The sequence below is a fragment of the Rattus norvegicus genome, chromosome 3 (assembly GCF_036323735.1).
Source record: "Rattus norvegicus strain BN/NHsdMcwi chromosome 3, GRCr8, whole genome shotgun sequence".
Taxonomy (NCBI): Eukaryota; Metazoa; Chordata; class Mammalia; order Rodentia; family Muridae; genus Rattus; species Rattus norvegicus.
In genome coordinates this window covers 36,981,008-37,001,522 of record NC_086021.1, presented here as the reverse complement: position 1 = coordinate 37,001,522, position 20,515 = coordinate 36,981,008, and the positions used below count along the sequence as shown (strand labels likewise).

Here is a 20,515-nt window from a genome sequence, read left to right as displayed (position 1 = left end):
ATGCTGGCTCTAGGCGGTGAGAGCAGCCTCTGTAGGCTGGGTTCCGGGCTGCCTACACTGGCCCATCTGGATTCTGCCAAGTATCTGTTGGACTCCTTGGAAGTGGAAAGAGACCCTTTCTACTGGGTGGCCATGACAGCTCTGTGAGGATAGGGAGGGTATGACCTGGAGGCTCAGGACAGTCATCAGCAGTACAGGCAGGGAACAGTCTTCTTGTGGACTTGAGAAGTCCATAGGTGTGGAGACAATGTTTATGCTTCACAGAGCAACTGTGTTTCAATCCTTTGTTTAGATCTGGCTAACACATAAAAAGTCATTTTGGTAGTTTCTGAATAAATTTGTACCTGGACTCAATTTGGGACAACAAAGTTCACTCCCCCTTTTAACCACAAGATGCTTAAAGAACAAATACTTCCTGATGGGCTTTGCTTGCCGGTTTTCAGGCCAAATGTCAGATGACACAAGTGGGTTTGTGTGGAGGGGAAGGCTGTTCTCTTTCCCCACCCCACAGCCTACTTCTGTACTGGGTCCTGGCAGTGCCTGCTGCCTGTACATTCTTGGGGTTGCCTCACTGGCCCGTCAGCATGGGCAGGAAGCAGCCAGATGATTTTATGATCTATAAAAGCAAGCACCAGACATGCTTCGAAATTCATTAGTGTTTGCTTGTCATTAAAGATAGCCTGTGTTTGCCTTCTGACTAGACAGCTGCTGGCAGGGTCCAACTTGAGGGCATGCAGAGCTCCAAAGCCCTGGCATGTCTGCAAGTGCAGTTTCAAGCAAAGCTTCAGTTTATGGCTGGAAATAGCTTTTCTGCTCCCGAGCATAGGTGCTGTGGAAAGTGTGGCTTCCTGGATCTGACTCATAGGACAGGCTATGGCCTTTTGCTTAAGTTTTTCCCCTCTGCGTAACACACTTGAAGGGAGGTTATACCTGGTTCTCCACATGCAGCAGTGTTTGAACCATTTTGCCCCTGCTCAGAGCACAGTTGTTTTGGACCCACAACACTTGGGACCCACACAGGCTATGGTCGTCACGTCACCATGACCCCAAGGTGTCCGTGGGACCTGTGAGAGTCTCTGGGTCAGCTGTCTATCAGATGTAGGAATAAGACAGAGAGGCTTTACCAGTCTTGGCATTAGATTTGCTGAGGTCAGGCCTTCAGCAAGTTGAAGTCTGAGTAGCATCTGGAGGAAGCCAGTGTGCACGTATCCAGATGTCTGGGGTCTTAGAGTGGCCTTAGAGATTGGGGTGCAATCACTAACTTTCTATGTTGGCTTAGGCATTCCTCGGGCAGGTGGGGTAGTGAGTCTCATGCTTAACATTTATTTGGTTTCTCAGCTCATGTGAACAAGACACAGAGCACGTGTCAGGCTCTCTGCCTGGTATTCTAGGGTCCAGGATTGGTCAGGGAATCCGTGCTCTAAGGGGAATGTTAAGAAATTTACCTTTAGGTCTACAGAGGCCGTGTTAAGGAAGACAAGTTGAAGGCCATCTGGGAGAGGAGCCAGTCAGTATTCCTAGCTGGGGCAATTGGCAGGGCATCCTTGAGGGGTCCCATTTGTCTGTAGCCTAGAGAACTGTTGTAATGTAGAAAAACAGAAAGAAGGGGTGTCCTGGATAAATGGGGCAGCTGAACACAGACAGGTAAGGCAAGGAGAGGAAAGGTCAGAGGCGATGGGTGGATCGGGCAAGGTTTGAAACCCAACTGGTGGGGGAGACTCACTGGGACTGGCTCACTGGGAGTGGCTGGCTCACTGGGAGTGGCTGGCTCACTGGGAGTGGCTGGCTCACTGGGAGTGGCTGGCTCACTGGGAGTGGCTGGCTGGGGCTGAGCCAGGTGGTTCCTGGGAGTTGAGCTTTGTTCAGGTGGACAGGCATCTAGCTTTCCTCAGCAGGACCCAGAGTGCTTTGCTTCTTTGGAGTTACAATGTCCTCCACCTCTTCTGTGGCACATCTATCTCTGGTCATGCTAGCAGTGTGACACATGCCTTATGTGTTCCTTACTCATTCTTTGCCTGTCCCCTCCTTCCACCTGTACCTCTTTCCTCCCTTGGGCTTTGACATTTATTTCCCAGAGTATATTTCTGCACCCACATTTGCTCTTCCTTCCCTAACGTCCCTTTACCTGTAGCTTTTTAAAGTTTCCATGCATGTGTGTTTCAACTTTCCAGTAGTTTCCTGAGAGGTTATAGCTCAGTCCCAGGTCTCTAGGATGCGTGTACAGGCCACATGAGGATGCTTTCCTGGTCTCCTGGGTTTTACCTGCTACAGCTCCTCCCAGGCTCTTGGTTCTCCCTCAGACCTGTATTCTGGCTGTGCAGCCCATCATGCTTGTTTCCTCAGCCCCTTTATAACCTCTGACCACACTCAACATGTGTGCAGAGTAGTGTGTTCAGACTGGATGTCTGTTTTCCTCATTGAAGGCAAGTGGCCCCCGAGATGTTCAGGCTGCCTGCTACTGGCCAGAGGTTGGAAATGAAGCTGAGGTCTCACTCCCTGCCATGTAAACAGTGGTTTCACACTAGAGCAGGCTGATGGCTCCAGTGTCTGGAAGGCTTCCGTACACTGCTGAGTGAGTGTTCATGTGTAGAGCAAACATCTGAAGGGCTGGTTTTCCCTCTTGCTTTCAGGGAGGAAATGGCTTTTCTGAAAGAGCCATTCCTGCTGGTCTGTAAGACAGGGCCTTCTATGGTCATTGTCAAACAGTACACCCATCAAAACAACCTCACGGCCCCATGGGTGTTGTGTTGTGCGGCCTTTGCTGGAACTCATCAAGAGCCTGGCGTCATTTCCAGAGGTCCTCTTCTGTCCAGGACTGCAACTGTATCCAAAAGCACGGTCCTGGGGCGGGACAGGATTCTTTCAGTGTGAGGTGCTCAAAGGAACTTAAGCAATGCTGGCCAGTCCTGTGGTGCATCCCCCAGCTGTCAGCCATGCCTGGTTGCTGATTGTTGCAGAGCTTGGGGGATGGCCCTAGAGACCGACCAGCCTAAAGTCCCTGTGCCACCTCTGGGTGTGTTGTATTTGCAGGCACGTTTCCTTCCTTCCCAAGTTATGCCTGTCCCCTGTCAGGTAACTGTCCCATATTCCTCAGTCTTGCCAGTAGATTTCCTCTAGTAAATGCTGCCTGCCTTGATTAATTTGCATATATTAAATTGTTGTCTGTGAACCTTAGCTTTCTTACCTACACAGCACAATAAATGGTGAGGTCTACGCCTTCCTCATCCTGTCTCCTTTTCCTCTTCCTGTTCCCCTTGCTTTTCTGTCTGTCTGCCTCTGAACCCTGAGTGCCCTGATCCTGTCCCCAGTCTCCTCCTTCCATTCATGGGTTCCTGCTGCTGCCTTCCGGAAAAATCTCTTCTGGGTCATCTCCGTCTGCACGGCACAGTGCCCAGAGTCCACAGCTCCTGACTGTAGCAGGCATCTGCGCTCTGCACACAACTGGGGAAGGAAGCTGCTGTGATGCAGGGGCGGAGCGGGTGGGGAGTAGGGTGAGGTTGGGCTCTAGGCAGAGGTGCATGCTGCTTCAGTGTTTCTCTGTTGTGAAGTGATGGCTGCTAGCCCCAGATAGAGTTCACTGAGCTTCTAAGTGTTCTTCATCTTTTTAACATGTATCTACTGTGGGGGAGGGGCACAGACCACAGAACGTGCGGTAGTCAGAGGACAAATGAGGGAGTCGGTTTTTTTACCATGTGAATTTGAGCATCAAACTCAGGCCATCGGGCCTGGCATCCTCTTTGTCCCTTTAGGTTTCAGTGGATTAAGTTTCTGAGACAGGCTTGTTGGGCTTGGAGAGGCTGCCCCTCACTTTCCTACAGAGTAAGCCTATTAGCATAAGTTACATGTTCTATATAAGGATTAGAGAGTGCATTTAGAAAGTCCATGACTGTGAAGCACTAGGTTAATTCCCTCCTTTTCTTACGTGGTTTTAGCACACTAATCAACTAGCGAAGTCTCATCTGGCCCAACACAGAGGGCCACGTGACGAACCCGCAGCTTCCTCAGAAGTACATGATGCTGGAGAATGCTTCTTTGTGTTCTCCCTGATGTTAAGTGTTTCCCACAGTGAAATCAAGTGATGATCAAGGACACACTGCTTTGTGTAGAGAAGCATGTTGACCAGGCTGAAATTCCACTGGGAACGGTGAGACACAAATTAGATATTGCCAAAACTCAGAGCAGTCAGTCAGGAGACAAACTAACATTTCCTTGTGATGCTCAGAGAACAGGTAAAGGGGCTGAGAGAAGGCCCAGCGGGTGAGAGCACTGGCTGTTCTCCCAGAGGAAGGACCTGGGTTTGATTCCTCATGGCGGCTCATAGCTGTCTGTAACTCCATTTCCAAGGGATCGATGCCTTCTTCTGGTCCCCCAGGCTCCGGGCAAAACACCATGTGCCCTTAAAACAATGCCGGTGTATGCTGTTCTGCAGCACCACTCCATGACCAGAGCCGCCGCCATCTTCATGAGACCAGATGGCTCTGATTTTCCAAAGATTTTCAGTGGTGGGCTCACTGATTGTTGGCATTCCCAGTGGCTCTCAGCCTTCCCAGTGCTGCAGCCCTTTAACACAGTGCCTCATATTGAGGTGACCCCCCATAGAATTATTTCATTGCTATTTCATAACTGTAATTTTGCTACTGTAATGAATTGTAATGTAAATATTTTTGGAGATAGAAGTTTACCAAAAGGGTTGAGACCTACATGTTGAGAACCAGCACCCTTGGAGGAGGATGTGGGAGGGATTAGACTCTCACATGAGCATCTAGCCTCTTTAATCAAAATTTGCCCTAATTATACTGGTCTCATGGTCTGTGGGAGGGCTGGGGAAGATCAGGGAGTGGGAGCCCCATCTATCTGGTTATGGGAGAGCCATCGTCTGTGCAACATGAAGTCTTTCCAGTGTGCCTACTTTAGGGGCTCATAGTGCTGTTAGGAATCCCTAACCCATGCTCTGTAACTGAGTCTAGCAAATTCACTGGTTCCCCAGGGAGAACATCAGTAGAATGGAGTCATGGTTTTTCATTGGGACCTTAGAAGGAGCAGAATAGATATGGCCTGGTTCCGTACAAGAAAATTCTTGAAACTGGTGGGTATTAGGATTCTGAAAGGGAATGGAGATGTGAGAAAGTCCTTGTCGTAATGCTTTAAGGCCAGAAGCTTGTGGAAAGATGCAGTGTGAGTTGGAGGACAGCGGGTGTCCAGTGCACGTACACCTGAGATGGAAGTCCCTGTGACTGTGGGTTCTGGTTTCAGCAACTACAGGTGGGGTGTGAGCAGGTTTCTGCCAAGTGCGGCAGTAATGGAGCCTGTCTCATGGGCTTCTTGTGAGGGAAGTGGGTAAAAGTGTGAGCTGTGAGCCGTGCAATCCGATGGTGACTTCAGTGTTATTTGAAGGGCGCTCGCTCTGTGTTGTTCACCATTTTCATAGTGAACACCTACTGAGTCTCTGATCAAGACAACTAAGTGTTGTTACATTTAAAAGATGCTGTGTCCCGTCCTGTCCCTAGTGGCAGGGTGGAAATGGACATGTTGCCCTACGGTCTTCCTGTGGGGCCCCTGCCTTGTGGAGTGGCCTGCTGGTTGTTGTGCTATATTCTGTTAGTTGGGGCCCCTCCTCTGTCACATGGACCAGAGACTGCAGGGCTGCTCTTGGCTGCCACAGGCACAGACAGCTGGATCTAATTGTGCAGAGCTGTGCAGAACAAGGGCTGCAGAGGGAATGTTTTGGGAAATCTGCATCATCGTGACCCTAAATCTAGTGCATGGTTTCCAGCAGACAGTAGTTAAGGATTTGCAGAAACAGTAGTGGCTGGAAATGAGTTGTTATTCTATAGAATGAACAAGACTGAATGCCAAGGACTGAAAGACAGATTGCGTCTGCTCATTCAGTGACTTCCCCATGCATACACCCAACTTTGTCCCGGCTGGCTGTTCTCTCACCCTGTTGGTGGGATGCGCCTGGCAAGAGTCCTGGAGCCGGTATGTTGCCTTCCCCTGGGCACTGCCTTCCTTCCTTTCTCCACCTCAGCTTCCAGCAGGCCTTTGTTTCAAATGGCTAGAGTTGCTCCCCCAGGAGACAGTGTGTGTACCCCTTGCTGTCACCAGCCAAAATGGTCAAAGCAGAAATAGCTGGTATACCTGGCCCACCCTGCTGTTCTTGCTTCTGTTATCAGGGTATAGACCTGTCTAACACTCAGATGAGGCTTCCCCTCAAGAGATGATTCCATGCCTGCTTGGCCTGGTGCTTTCCTTCTCCTCCTCATTCCTCCACTCTCCCAGCCACCTTCTTCCTCGGTCACATGGGTTCTGGATATCCTGGGCCATGCTGAGGGTCTCCTAACTTGGCCTTTGTGTGTGACCTTCCTTCTTCCTGGATCCTCTTCTGCTGCATAGCTGCAGGGCATGACCCTCATTCCTCCCAACCTTTAGGCTAGGCCAGCTTACCAGACAGGCCCCTGGAGACAGTCTCTCCAGAAATCCCTCTCCTTCATTCTGGCCAGTGTTTCCCCAGAATACCTTTCTCCTACTTATTACAGAGTTATTCTCTCTTTTCTCCTGTGCTCCATGGCATGAGTGTATATGAAACTTACATTGCTATATTTCCTTGACCCACCCTAAGTCTGGAATGAGTGGAAATAGACACACTTACGTCTGCCCATCACTAGTATCCCTTCATATTTCTTGTCTTCTTCATATCCTTTCTTCTCTCCTCTTCCCTCTTCTTCCTCCTGGAAAGAGGAGACAGACAGACACAGTGGAGAGAGAGAGAGAGAGAGAGAGAGAGAGAGAGAGAGAGAGAGAGAGAGAGAGAGAGAGAACGTGCTACATAGGAGACTTGGAGCTACAAAACGTCCCATAGGGTGGACATCAACCTAGAAGCTAAGGCAGTTGCTCTTTGCTGTCCTAAGTTCTGACAATTGGAATTCCTGTGCCCCAGGCCCAGAAGATACCAAGGTCCTCAGGGGTAGGGACCTCTCCAGTACAGTGCCAGCTACTTGGATATCAACCCCGCTCCCTCCCTCGCTCCCCCCCCTTCCCCCGTATCCTCCCTTATCTCCTGTTCTCTGTCTTAGTCCCCGGCCCTTTCATCTCTCATAGCAGCTAGGTTTGTCCCAGGAAAGGGCAGGGCAGGGCAGGTCCTGGCAGCTTCACACCTACCAGCTTTTTCTGAGCCCTTAGTAAGGACCCCACCACATAAGACCTCTGTGCTTCTGCTTGAGCCTTAGCTCTTTCCTCACGACACTGTTTTTGGTGGACAGCTGGTCATGGTCTTCAGATTTCCTCATGGAGAGGGCAGAGCCTCTCTTGCTCATGTGGGGCTGCCAGTCATGTTTATACATGCTGATAGGTGTGATAGTTTGTATGTGCTCAGCCCACAGAGTGGCACTATTAGAAGATGTGGCCCTGTTTGAGTACATGTGACCTTTTTGGAGTGGGCGTGGCACTGTGGGTGTAGGCTTTTAGACCCTCATCCTAGCTGCCTGGAAGTCAGTATTCTGCTAGCAGCCTTCAGATGAAGATGTAGAACTCTCAGCTCCTCCTGCACCATGCCTGCCTGGATATAGCTATGTTCCAGCCTTGATGAAAATGAACCTCTGAACCCATAAGCCAGCCCCAATTAAATGTTGTCCTTTTAAGAGTTGCCTTGGTCAAGGTGTCTTTTCACAGCAGTAAAACTCTAACTAAGACAATGGGTGGTAAGCAGGATGTGACTTTATGATAGTATTTTGAAGTAAACTTAATTGTAACAGTGGTACGCCATACATCACTCCCCCCACCCCCCAACTGTAGAGAAAACTTAAAACCAACTGCTTTCTTTCCTGGTCATGTTAGAGTTTTTGGCTCCCTGAGACCTGGGTTTCCTGTTTGTTATCCACTTTGAGTATTCTTTCTTATGCTCGTTCCTGTCGTTCGCCCTATACTTCCTGCAGTTGCTGGGCAGCTACACCTTTCCATTGCCCAAGCCTTGAACTTCTCATTCAGAACATCATGCCTTCCTTAGGTAGACATGAATAACGGCAAGCTAACAGACAGCTTCCACTGTTACTATGGCACAGATGGCACCACTGTCACCACAGTTGGCACCTGTTCCTTGGTATCCAGTGAGCGATGAGCCTGGATTGTGCTTTGTTGTTTGACAAAACAGTAGATGTATATATACTGTTTAAACATGTGCAGTGAGGAGTCCCTTGGTTTGAGTTTCTAGTCACCTCTTGTCTATTGTTGTTTGCCTTCATCAAGTCTTGAAGACATGTCCCAACTTTCTGTCCTAATTCATCCATATCAGGTTTCCTTGCTCTGGTTCTCTCCCGCCAGCAGCCCATTCTCCTGCCCCAGGGTGAGCGAGCTGCTCCTCAGCCCTTTGTACAGCTGCCATTATAGCACTTCCTCGAGGTTCCCCATGGTTTGTCTCTAGTCAGGCATGCTTAGTGAGGGGAGCTTAATTCCTTGCAGTGTTAGAGATGAATGCTGTCCTGTTAGCCACCACATAGCCACAGGGAGAAGTGCTTGTCTGCCACAGCTCACTTCTGTGGCTTTGTCAGTTTGCCTGTGTCCCTGGAAGCCAGCAATTTGACCTTGCCCCTGCCCTTTTCTCTTTTCAGACTGTCTTCAGGACTGAGATCATGTGACACTTCTGTGTGCCAGTTCCCTTCCTTAGCTTAAAGTGCTGGATGTGTGCACTGCTCCTGTATTTCCTCTTGGCTGAGTGGTTTTTGTTTCATGGGTAGCCTAGGATTGTCTGTCCCTCACTGGCTGGCAGGAGTAGAAGATGCAGAAGCCTTGAGGACACTCCTGGTGTAGGGTAGATGGAGGACCTCAGTGGGTGCACACCTATCTACCAGTGGGGTTACTGCAGTCCACTCATCGCCTTCCCAAATGGCTGCATTTGACACCTGACACACAGATGATCTGTGGCTATAAAGACACACACCAAGTATGGCATCACTGTGTGTTCTCAGCCTTCCACACATCCTCTTAGGCAAAGGTTCTCAAAAATCAGAAATGTCTATTTTTTTAATAGAAAATTGAATGATCTTCTGTTCCTCCCCCTCCCCCTCCTTCAAGATTTTTAAATTTATCTTATGTATATGAGTGCTCTATTTGCATGTATACCTGTGTGCCATAAGAGGGCATCGGATCCTATTGTAGATGGTTGTGAGCCACCATGTGGTTGCTGGGATTTGAACTCAGGACCTCTGGAAGAGCAACCAGTGCTCTTAACTGCTGAGCCACCTCTCCAGGCTGGTTTTCTTATTAGAGTTGTAACAATTCTTTGTATATTGTGTATGTCCTTTTTTTTTTTAAATTACCAAATGTAAAATGTAATTTTTCAGTCCTTTGTGTTTTCTTTTCTTTCTTTCTGTTTTTTTTTTTTTCCCAGACAGGGTTTCTCTGTGTAGACCTGCTGTCCTGGAACTCACTTTGTAGACCAGGCTAGCCTCAAACTCAAATAGATGTGCCCGCCTCTGCCTGCTGAGTGCTGGGATTGAAGGTGTGAGCCACCACTGCCTGGCTGTGCTTGCTTATAGTAAGTAGCAGATCAGTGTTGAATCGCCCTCTGCTCCATGGTTAGGTTTTGTTGCCCTGGTCTTTTGCTTTACTGTTCTGTGTTCAGTCCTGTACCTGGTGGCTTGTAGCTGTGTATATTCTTTCCCTTCTCTGTGACCAGGGCAGGACACTGAACTGTATACCCCTCCTGCACGAAGACAGGTCAGATGATGGACTTGCAGGAGATGCCAGCAAGTTTGGAAATTTATTTTGGGGTACCAGAGGGAAACCTCAACCTCTCCACCCTGTTTCTCCTGATGAGTATGCTGTCTGAGCACTGTCTTCTGTCCAAATTTCATCCTCCTCTTGTTGGTCCTGGTAACCAGGATGCTATTTGACACCCCCACCCCACCCCATGCCAATGCTAGGCAACTGATCCCACCACCTCCACAGCCTCTCTTATTACAGTCTACTGAGGGGCTCTGTTCCCAGGTTAAAACAAACAAACAAACAAACAAACAAACAAAACCTCACACACTGATTTCCAGAGATCCTGTGGAGTCACTCATTAATGGATAGGGCCCTTCCGCCCCCACTTTCTTGGCAGCTTGAGTTATCTTTCCTGTGAACTTCTCCTCCCAGGCCATACATATCAGGTACTGTAGGAGCAATGCGTCACTCACATGTGTTGTCTGCTTTGGATTCAGAGTAGAAGTGTCTGTCGGTGGTTTGGGGGGTAGTCACAGGGACAGACTAAGCCCATCACTCTCTTACCCTTGCCTACAGCCGGTCTCAGAGACCATGGCAGCGGAGAAAGACTCAGACTTATGTGGACAGTGGCACATGTACATAACGACTTGTACTGTGTTCAGATCTGGGGAGGGCATGTGGCTCTGGATGTGCCGTCTCAGTAGATGGGGACACTTCCTACTAGCTGTGACCTTAGGTAAGTGGCAGTCTCTCTGAGCCTTGTCTAGCCAGGCTGAAAGGACACTAATCCTATGTTGCCATGTAGACTAGGTAGGTAACATGCAGATCGGCCTCCAGAGTCCATGGGGCTCTTGGCACTCAGTAAACGCTGCCATTTGCATTGAGTCTCTGCTCCTGGGAGAGCTGTTAGCACACGACTAAAATCCCTTTTATCTTCTATATTCAGCCTTTGCAGCCAGAGGCCGAATGCCCCTTTCTGGTTGGTAGATCCCTGAGTCAGCTCTGACACATGCTGAGGCTCTTAGAAGTCCTTGCCTAGGCACAGCCATGCTAAGTTGTGGCCTGTCACCCAGCTGTCTGGGTGTCTGAATGGCACCTTGTCATGAGTAATAGAATCACAGGTGACATCAATTTCATTCTCTTCAATTCACTAAAAACTACTGATTCACTCGGCAGACAGGGTCACTGGCAAGCACATGTCCTTCTATTCCAATCTTAATTACTAACTCTCAGGTCACATGTTTGTCGTGTGTGTGTGTGTGTGTGTGTGTGTGTGTGTGTGTGTGTGTGTGTGTGTTGGGGGGGGAGCGAGGAGGAAGACAGAGACAGACAGACAGAGACAGAGAAATAGCACAAGAATCAAAGAGGCCTTACTTAAGGCAGAAGTGGAAATCAGCCACAGATAAAAGGAGTCATTGCCAGTGGATCAGAGAAAGCATGTCTTAGAGTGGGAGGTGGGGCCATGGATGCATTTCATTTAGTAAGCCAGCTCAGGCAGGGATATCCTGTCAAACCAAGTTGAAGCCCTAGGGACAGAGTTAGGAGTGCACTGCCTACTGGTTATGGGATGCAGGCACCCAATGGTTAGGTGACAATGTGACCACAAGAGGACAGATTTATTCTGTATTACAGTTCAGAAGGGTGTCATCCATTATGGTGGGTAGTATGTAGTGGGAGTGGCCTGGTTGATGTTGTCAATCAATCAAGAAACTGAGAAATAATACTCAGCTGGCTCTCTTCCTTTCCCTTCTGTTTCGTCTGGGACTTCAGCCCATGGGTTGGTATGGGCTTTCTTATCTCTTTCAAACCGCTGGAAACACCCACTGCAGACGTTGCCCAGTCTAGGAGGAGCTAAGCCAGTCAAGTCCCCATGAAAGATGAGCTGTCCCTGTGCTATTTGACCCAGAACAGGGGATTGCATCAGTTTTTAGTCTGGTATGTTTGGTAAGTTCACAGGACTGATTTCTGGTTTTGATATATCCATGTATTCCTGACTTAATTTGATATATTGGTAGGTGGTAATATTTCATGAAAGTAAGTCTGTGCCCCATTGTTGCTGCTGGGCATATAGTGGTTGGTTTCTTGTGCAAACCAGTTGTGAGGTCAAACTGCCATGGCATTTGAGCTCAAAATGAAGAGAAAGCCTCTGTTCTACAACACGAAGTCATTAGGGCATAGCATAGCCAAAGTGACCATCCTGTTCTGTAGGGAGTGACAGCCTGATTGCCCCATACTTGCTGGAGCTCTGTGGAGTCCAGGAGCCCTCCCTTAGCTCAGGGAAGGATGGAGCCTTGCTATCCGCCTGCCTGCTGTCTGGACAGGTCAGCTGCCTGACTGTTATATATTTATTTCTTTAGAGCTCAGAGGTCAGAGTAGTGGGGCAGGTCCTATAAGATGGTGCCGTGCTTGGTGATCTAGAGCACTTGCAAGATACAGAATTGACATGAGTGAGGCATCAATACATCTGTGGGCATGCAGTGTGTGCCTAGGAAATCCTGCAGCTCATGCTGACTGACCTGGACCCTCCTAGGCACTGGGGAGTCCCAACCCCTCAGACTCGTACCCTAGGTCTTGGCCCTGCCTCTGCCTGTCCACCGCCCCTCTTCGTGGGAATGCTGTTTTATTAGTTTAGTCACCAGGTTGAAAGTGCTGGCCTTTGTTCCAAGCACATACAAATCCGGTTCATGGCAAGTGCTACTCTCAGGGCTGTTTTCAGATGAGGTCTATCTTGTTCATGGTGCAGTAGCCAAAGATTCAGGACCATTTTCAAATGACTAAGTAAAGACAGGCATACAGACTTAATGACTTGTCCTGGGCCATAGAAGGAAGGTGTCAGTAGGTTGTTTGGTTCCCTAACCACTGTACTCTCCAGCCTTTCTGTAATGTGCATGCTTTCAGCTCCTAACTCCTGAGAGTAAGGGCAGCACTCTGCCAGGCATCAGTTGGAGTATCTCTCGGGAGCTCTGTCATTCCTCATCTGTGAACATCTTCAAAGATGACTTCCTGTGGGCGGCAAGGCCTGTACATCCCTCAGGGGCTTGTCTCTCTCATGAACCCACTCTTAACCTTTCTAGCAGAGGCTGGTTCTAATGCACTCCCCTCCTCAGTCAGACCCCATCCCTGTCTGTACTGGCCCTGATCCACTTCTCAGGGACCTCCTGGCTTTTGTCTGCCAGCTCCTCTGAAAACTCCATAGATGGACCTGGCAGCTTTCCTCTTTGTCTCTGTGGTCTTTGTTTTTATTCTGCCAGAAGGTGGGGTGGGAGGAGGTGGGATAAAGCTTGTAGGGGCTTACAGAGGTGGCATGGTGCCTGTGACTGGTGCCAGCCTCATGGTGGTCCTGGAGGTCTGGGCCAGTGACTCTTCCTTAGGTGACGTGTTTTCCATGTGGACATGCTGAGAGAGTGTGCATTGGGGAAGCCTGAAGTTGGAATTAAGCCACACGAGGAAGGCCTCATGTTGATACTAGCTGCCTATGGCCTGGAGGCCGAGACACCATGGGGGCAGGGGGCCCATCAGGGACAATGTTACCCTGCCCCAAGGTTCCACTTTCAGAGATTACCTCATTGCTCTATGCTCAGAGTTATGCCTTTTTTTTTTTTTTGGTTCTTTTTTTCGGAGCTGGGGATCGAACCCAGGGCCTTGCGCTTCCTAGGCAAGCGCTCTACCACTGAGCTAAATCCCCAACTCCGAGTTATGCCTTTCTTAGGACATATCATGGTGTCTGACTTACAGAGCTCTAAGCACAAAGCTGGTGGATCTCAGAGATGCTATGTCAGATGAGCTAAGACCAATGTTGATATTACTGTTGCCTAACAATGCACACAGGTGAGGATGTTAAGGGAAGTTGTTTTTGTGCCAGGTAGAGATCTTTCCATAGACAGTGCTAGTAATAAACATTTGCCTTTGACTGGCAGAAAGAATGTGTAAATTAATCTCATGTTGCTGAGGGCTTTGTGTATGGCAGCTGTGTAGACACACCCTTTGGGTCTGGGCCTACAGAAACTGAGGTGCTTTGTGGGAACCAAGGGAGGTGTATCCAACAAGGAACATGGGGTCTTGGTTGAACTCAGGACAGGAACATGGCCAGCACAGGGTTGAAGCCGATGGCACACATGTGATCCCCAGACAAAGCAGCAGGATGGAGAAGCAGGCATGGACAGATCCAGGTGGGACTGGGAGCCTGCATCGGGAGAGAGTGCCTGGGAGGTGGGGCTGAGGCAAGGGCAGTCAGGCAAAGACATGGCCCAGAGGGTTCACAGGACAGTGCAGGGCCATGGTGTCCCAGGCAGGAGCTGACATTGCTAGAGGAGTGACCTGTGGTAGGATCAGGGCATGAGGAAGGCAGGAGCGATAGGGGAAGGCAGTTCAGGGAAGTCTGCTATGGAGAGGAAGGGGACTGGAGGAGATAGGTGGGATGTGCCAGACATCCGATATTATTACTAGTGAGTGAGGCTTAATGCACACAACGTGCAGGAGGAAGGGAGGGCTGCGTTAGGGGTGGGGCCATGTTGTGTGGCCTCAGGGTGGGAGGCAGAGGGGGGAGACCTGAGTGGCACACGGCTCCTCCTCTTAACTTCTGTTTTCTGGTGGACTCAGGAAATCGCATGACAGAAGACAAGACCCAGAGACTCTTAGCCTTCTTTTATACCCTCTTGGAGTCAGCCCAGGGTCAGAGCTAGCCAGCCTAGATGCTCTGTAGGTCTAGAGCATTGGGAAGGACCTTGCCAACCCTGGCTCATCCGGGATTTAGAGCTGCCAGACTTTCCCAGCCTCAACCCAGATTTCCTTTTCTCTTAGAGCCAACCTTGTCTCCTTTGGTCAATGTTAACTTGATCACAATCAAATTAGTTCTGTAGCATGGGCCCTTTTAGGCCTTGGTGACTGGAAGAGCTTTGTTCTGTGCCTTCACATTTTCCAACTGCACTTGACACAGATGGAGTCTCTTGTGATCCTGTAAGGCCAGACACAGAAGAGGAAGAGCGCCAAGGAGGTTGGCCCAGAGAGTGGCTTAGTATAGATAGAATGGGCTGATCCCATCTGACATCTTGAGAAATCTTTCTGTGCTGAGGTTGGGAGTTTCCAGTGCCAAGGAGCTCTCAGACCTCATCCCCTCAAAAGATACTGAGACGCATGTTGTAGGCCAGGCCACACGCCCAATGTGCCACCACCCTGCTCCAGAATCTTCCTCCTGCACTTCCTGTTGCAGCCCAGGGAGATCGCCAACATCTACATAATCCTCAGGGATGGGACTGATGCCCTGACCCTGGTGATAGGGTGGCAGGCTGTACTCGGAAGAAAGCCTTTCTACTTAAAGGTTTTTGCTCAGTGCAGGCCTCCAAAGCACCTCTCAGACACAGGAAGTTTCACACTTTTAAAAAAAGATTTATTTGTTTTATGTGAGTGTTCTATCTGCATGTACACCTGCTTGCCAGAAGAGGGCATCAGATCCCGTTACAGATGGTTGTGAGCCACCATGTGGTTGCTGGGAATTGAAATCAAGACCCCTGGAAGAGTAACCAATGCTTTTAACCACTGAGCCATCTCTCTAGTCCCATGAGGTTGTAATTTGAAAGGCATCCTGGCTCCTGTTGCACAAGGCTCCCTAGAGAACTGACAGATTACCCCAACCCCTCCACCAAATGCCAGTGTTCAAATCAAGGCCTCAGAGATATTCAAACTGAATCAATTCAGAGTAGATGTGCAAAGTACCTTCCTTGACTCTTGGCTGTATGACATAGGTGAAAAGAGAAATAGAAACCATTTCGAATAGTAGTGGGACGGGAGAGGGAAGGAGGCACTTGGTGTTGGAGCTGGTGCTGAGCAGAGCTCCTGCCACCCTCACTGTGGTCTGTACCCCATCCCTGGGGAAGATACCTGTGTCAAGTGCTCACAGAGCCTAGGCATTCCATGTTCCTATATCCTACAACAATAGAAATTCTACAGAGATAGGTATCATACCACTGGGGTATGGACAGCCTGGATCAGGGTTGGTCCTATACCGTCTCCCTTCCAGGTGTCTTCTCAGATTGTCATGGTGGAGAAATGAGAACATGGAGTCTGAACTGAACACACACTTACCCATGCATGTGCACATCCACCCTTGCCAGCATACACACCCCTGCTGCTGTTTAGTTTTGAATGCAGGGAAACACCACCAGAGATTAGACACTAAGCAGTCTAATTTCTGAACATTGTTCAAATGTGCAAGTTTTATATTTGATTAAAATCTGCAGTTTCTCAGCATTGAATGAGAAGCCTTTGCCCTGACAATCTGTAGCAGGGCAATTATTTGCCAGATGTAATTGTCGTTTCAGAGGCTTACTGCTGAATAAGCTCACCCTTCTTATATCTTTCTGAACTCTGGTCCAGCTCAGCTGTTTTGGCTCAAACGCCTCTCCATGCTGACTGATTCAATCCAGCTTCTCTTGGCTTCTGACTGAATTGCTCTGCCTAGCCTCATACTAACTTTGGCAACATGATCTAATCTTGGGCTCCTTCTCAGTCTTTGGCTTGTTCTATCTTCATGAGTAGTTTGTTCTCTCTGTAACTTGTCTCTGTAAAACTGTCCTGGTAAAACTGCCATATATACACACTACCCACCATATACCATACCACCTTTTTTCCCTCTCCTTGCTCTAAAGTGGCCTTTCTTCCTGCTGTTCTTGTGTGAGTTGGGCTTATTCTATCTCTGACTCAGTCTGTCAAATCTTTCTCTGATTCATCACTTTGTCTGCCCCTCGATTAGACATCACTTTCAAACATAGCTGCTTCCTCTTAGAACCTTAACTTCTTTTTTAGGGATTAACAGTGGTATTAAGGGTGTGTCTGTATTCCAGCCAGATCATGCTGTAATGCAGAACATGTCTGTATTCCTAGAAGGTCTTTGGCTGTGATCCTTTGCCAGATTAAAGGATCATGCTTTCATGCTTCAGGATTAAAGTCCCTGTACAGTGTGCTTAATGGTGTGTGCTGCACAGTGGGAGTGAATTTCATTGAGGCAGATGAACTATGCACTGGAAACGAATTCAGGCACACATTTCAGACAAGATGCAGACGACAAGCAGGTAAACCCTACAGCACCAAGAGATACATTTAGGTGTGATTTTAAGAAGTAGAGTCATGGCGTTCATTCAGGAGAATGAGTACTTAGCCTGAGTTAAATAGGATGTGATGGTGGTTTTTATGAGGAAACCTTTGCGAAGGGCCTGTGTGTGAGGTGCTTGTGTGGGTACTGCCTGCGCATCTTGCTCCAGTGGCATCTGTCAAACACTACTCTTGGTTGATATTGTTTTTAGACTTGACTAAGTCCTGGCTCTCTGTCCTCATAGGGGTGACAGTGGCTGTTTACAGATGTGAACAGCCATGAAGAGGTGTGCTTGGGCTCTTGCTTAGTTTTCATGTATGTCCATGTCCAGCCAGGTCATTTTTCAGTCACACAGGCTACAGGCTACAGTTTGCTTATAGCTGGCTTCCCACATGCATCTGCTGGGACTCATCACTGGGTCCTGAGGTACTTACCCTGATGAGCATTTGCCTCAGACATCACTGTCCAGCTGGCAAGTTCTTTCTTTTCTTTTTTTTTTTTTTTTCTGTTTCTACTCTTTCAACTCCTGACTTCCATGTTTGTTCCAGCTCACTGGCATCTGATTCTCACTGAAGATCTTAAAAGGTTCCAGGTGTATACTTTTTAAAAAGTGGCTAATATAGTGGAGGCCTGGTTGGAATCAGCAAGTCTAGGTAGAGAAAGTTTCTCCCCTACTTCTCTCAGGACACCCCACAGCACAGGCTGGGGATGCTGGGCTTTTATTTGATAGTCTTGACTCGGTCTTCTTATAGCTTCTGGATTGTCTTGGTGGTTCCTAGTTCTTGGTTTCTTATTCGCACAGATTGCAAAAGTGAAGAAAAACTTTATTTGGAGCAAAAGTAATAGTGGATGTCAGGAAGAAACACGCTGTCAAGAGTGATGGAGGCCACATGAGTAGGGAACTCAAGATCCCTGATTAGTGTTGGGGGTCAAGAGAAGGAGTATGGTTGCTAAGGGTTATGGCATGGGTGATTCTCTGATTTGATTGGTGAACTTGAATTATGCAAACTTTCATATACTGTACATGTCATTTCCCATAATGCATCTGGTTTTAGTCATGTGTGGGCCCAGTTATGTACAGGCATGAGATGATGAATAAGAGATCCTTCCCAAAAGTTCACGCAGAGGATACGTTTGCCTTATTGTTTAGGTACACAAACAAATTCAGGTTGGATTGGGCCCTCAGCCTCATGCCTGGATATAACTGAAGTGTGATTTAATAGACTCTCTCGGTCTAATGAACATTAAATGGCAGGAGAAACTTACTCCATTGTTCTAAGAGGTGAATGCTTGTAGCTCAGTGGAGGTGGGTATTCTGGCTTGCTAACAGTTGTCTAGGTGGATTGTTCAGAGAAGGGTATGTGTACAGCTCATGCGGTGTGAGGTGTCCCGTGTGCAGTGTTAGAAGAGGGGCATGTGTACAACCCATGCCAAATAGAGTTTGAAGTGGATAAACCATACCCTGTGCTTGTGTTGACATGACCCCACATAATGGCTTCTGCTATCCAAACAGGAGCCACCTTTGCTGACAGGTAAAACTTAGCCACTTTGATTTATCAAATAATACTGCTAAGCTTTCTGGGAAATTGGTGGACACATGTTCTTGCAGTGATGGTACTTTCCTGTCCTGCCTCTATAAAATGTGGGAGGGGTAACTTCAGGAAGGAATCCCAGGTAATCCCAGAAGCATCTCTAGTTGCCTGATGGCAAAAATGAAGGATTTTGTGTGACCAGCAAAATCTGATATTCCTTAGCTAGATTTTGGTTCTAAGCTAGCTTGGATCCATGTCCAGGATGGGGTGAGTCCTGCTTATTTAAGCATTGCACCTGTCTCAGACAATTTGCACTGTAAGAAGGCTTCTTTGTCCCAGAGAAGCTGGCAGTGTGACAATAGTAAATATTTTGGCAGAGAAATCTTGGGAAATGGGGTACAGTGGTAGGGGAGAGTACTCCATGTTTTTGCCTGCTGCACTCTCACCTGTAGACCCCGCCCCTCCTCCCCATGGTGAGCTTAGGCCACTTCCATGCCCACAATCGAGGCACATGCCTTGTGGCTTTGCATCCTGACTGAATTCCTGTTGACTCTGTGTTTCACAGGAATTGGCCAGCTGCGGATGGAGTAAAAAGGAGAAACACAGTCTTGCCCCCAATGTCGTGGCCTTTACTCGGAGGTTCAACCAGGTAAGCAGTATCCCTGGAGTGTCTGTCCTCATGGCTGCCCACCGAGCTCGAAGCCCTTTAGGGTTCAATCCCAGTCTCTGGCCCTGGGTCCCATCACCATTTCCTGACTGCCCACTGCTATCCAATGTGGTGCACAAAGTGAGTGGGGCTGAGTCCCCTGTGCTGCAGCCACTCCACAGGAGCTCAGCCTCACTTCTCTGCCTCCTTTCTTCTCCAGCCCCCAGGTCTGCCCTCTCTGCCATACCTCTGTCGCATATCCTGTGTTCTTGGCTCAGGACTCTTCTTCCTGTTTCACTCCAGTGTCACATGTGCAGGGAGCACACACCAAACATCTCACTACAACCATTTTGTTTTTCTCTGTGTGGTCCCCAGTTTGACTGTCTTTGGTTTGTGTGTTCTGTGGTCTCTGTGATGACTTGTCTGGCCTATTCATCCTCAAGCCTGCCATCTTGTCCATGTCAAGTTCCTGTGTAAAGGACTCTTAGCGAACACTCGTGAAACAGTGAGCGATGCCCACCTGCTGCAGTCTGCCTGGGTCCAGCCAAGCCCTGGCTTCAAGTGTGAAGAGCTGTCTCCCCGTGCAGTGCAAAGATTCAGGGTCACGGGAGCAAAGCTCAGAGGCAAATGGGCCAACTGAAGAGCCAGTGCTTCTGATTTCCCCAGAACTCCAGTGCTGGGCTTCAATAGTAAGCTCTCACAGCTCCCTTTGCACAAGCCAGACCTCCACACAGGATTCTGTGTTTTCCTCAGTGTTTTCCCCTTATTTTCTGGTTTCCAGCGAGGACAGTGACCCAAAGGTTGCATAATTGTGTGGCTGGCCCTCTGGGTCCTGGGACCCACATTCCCTTGGAGTCTTGGTTTCATCTGGGCCTTCCCTCTCGGAAATGCCTGGCCCTGAACATCACTGTTGCTCCACCTCTTTGCCTTCTGCTGCCTCCGAGTCCATCCATGGGCAGCAGGAGTCTCAGACAAGCACTGGCTTGTAGTCTGAAGATCAAGCCTAGGAGGACTTGTTTGCTTTGTTTGTTTGTTTGTTTGACGGACAGATCAGAGCCAAGCACAGCATAACTGCCTCTGTTCTGGGGGTTGGGGGGCTGCACAGTTTGTTTAACAGAGAAATGATTTCTCTTTGTACTGTAAACCTTTTCCTTTCAAACTGAGCTTACTCTTGAATAAAAAGAAAAGAAGCCCAGTGTAGTGGTGCGCACTTGGGGGGGGGGGCAGAGGCAGGTGAAGAACCTCTGTGTTCAAGGCTACCCTGGTCTACAGAGCAAGTTCTAGGACAGCTGGGGCTACATGTAGAAACTCTGTCTTAAAAGCAAAACAAGGTAAAGCAAAACACACACACACACACACACACACACACACACACACACACACACAAAACAAACAAAAAAAGAGAAGATGATGATGAAGAAGAGGAGGAGGAAGAAGAGGAGGGGGAGGGAAGAAGAGGAGTAGGAAAAGCCAGATGTGTACACACTGTCAGAGGATTCATAGTTTCCTTAACAAAAATCTTTGTTTGAGAGCCAATCTAGCCCCCACCTT

General features: G+C 48.7%; 1 protein-coding gene across 19 annotated transcripts in view; it reads left to right on the top strand.

The window, feature by feature from the left end:
• Ralgps1 (Ral GEF with PH domain and SH3 binding motif 1) overlaps positions 1-20,515 on the top strand; it is a 236,631-nt gene that overhangs the window by 66,137 nt on the left and 149,979 nt on the right. For all 19 annotated transcript variants that reach the window (XR_005502087.2, XR_005502084.2, XR_005502083.2 and 16 more), the window contains 1 exon segment: positions 18,884-18,967. Coding sequence is in view for 14 of the 19 variants with exons in the window: in NM_001427068.1 (NP_001413997.1) it covers positions 18,884-18,967 (84 nt within the window). In the remaining 5 variants the exon portion in view is untranslated.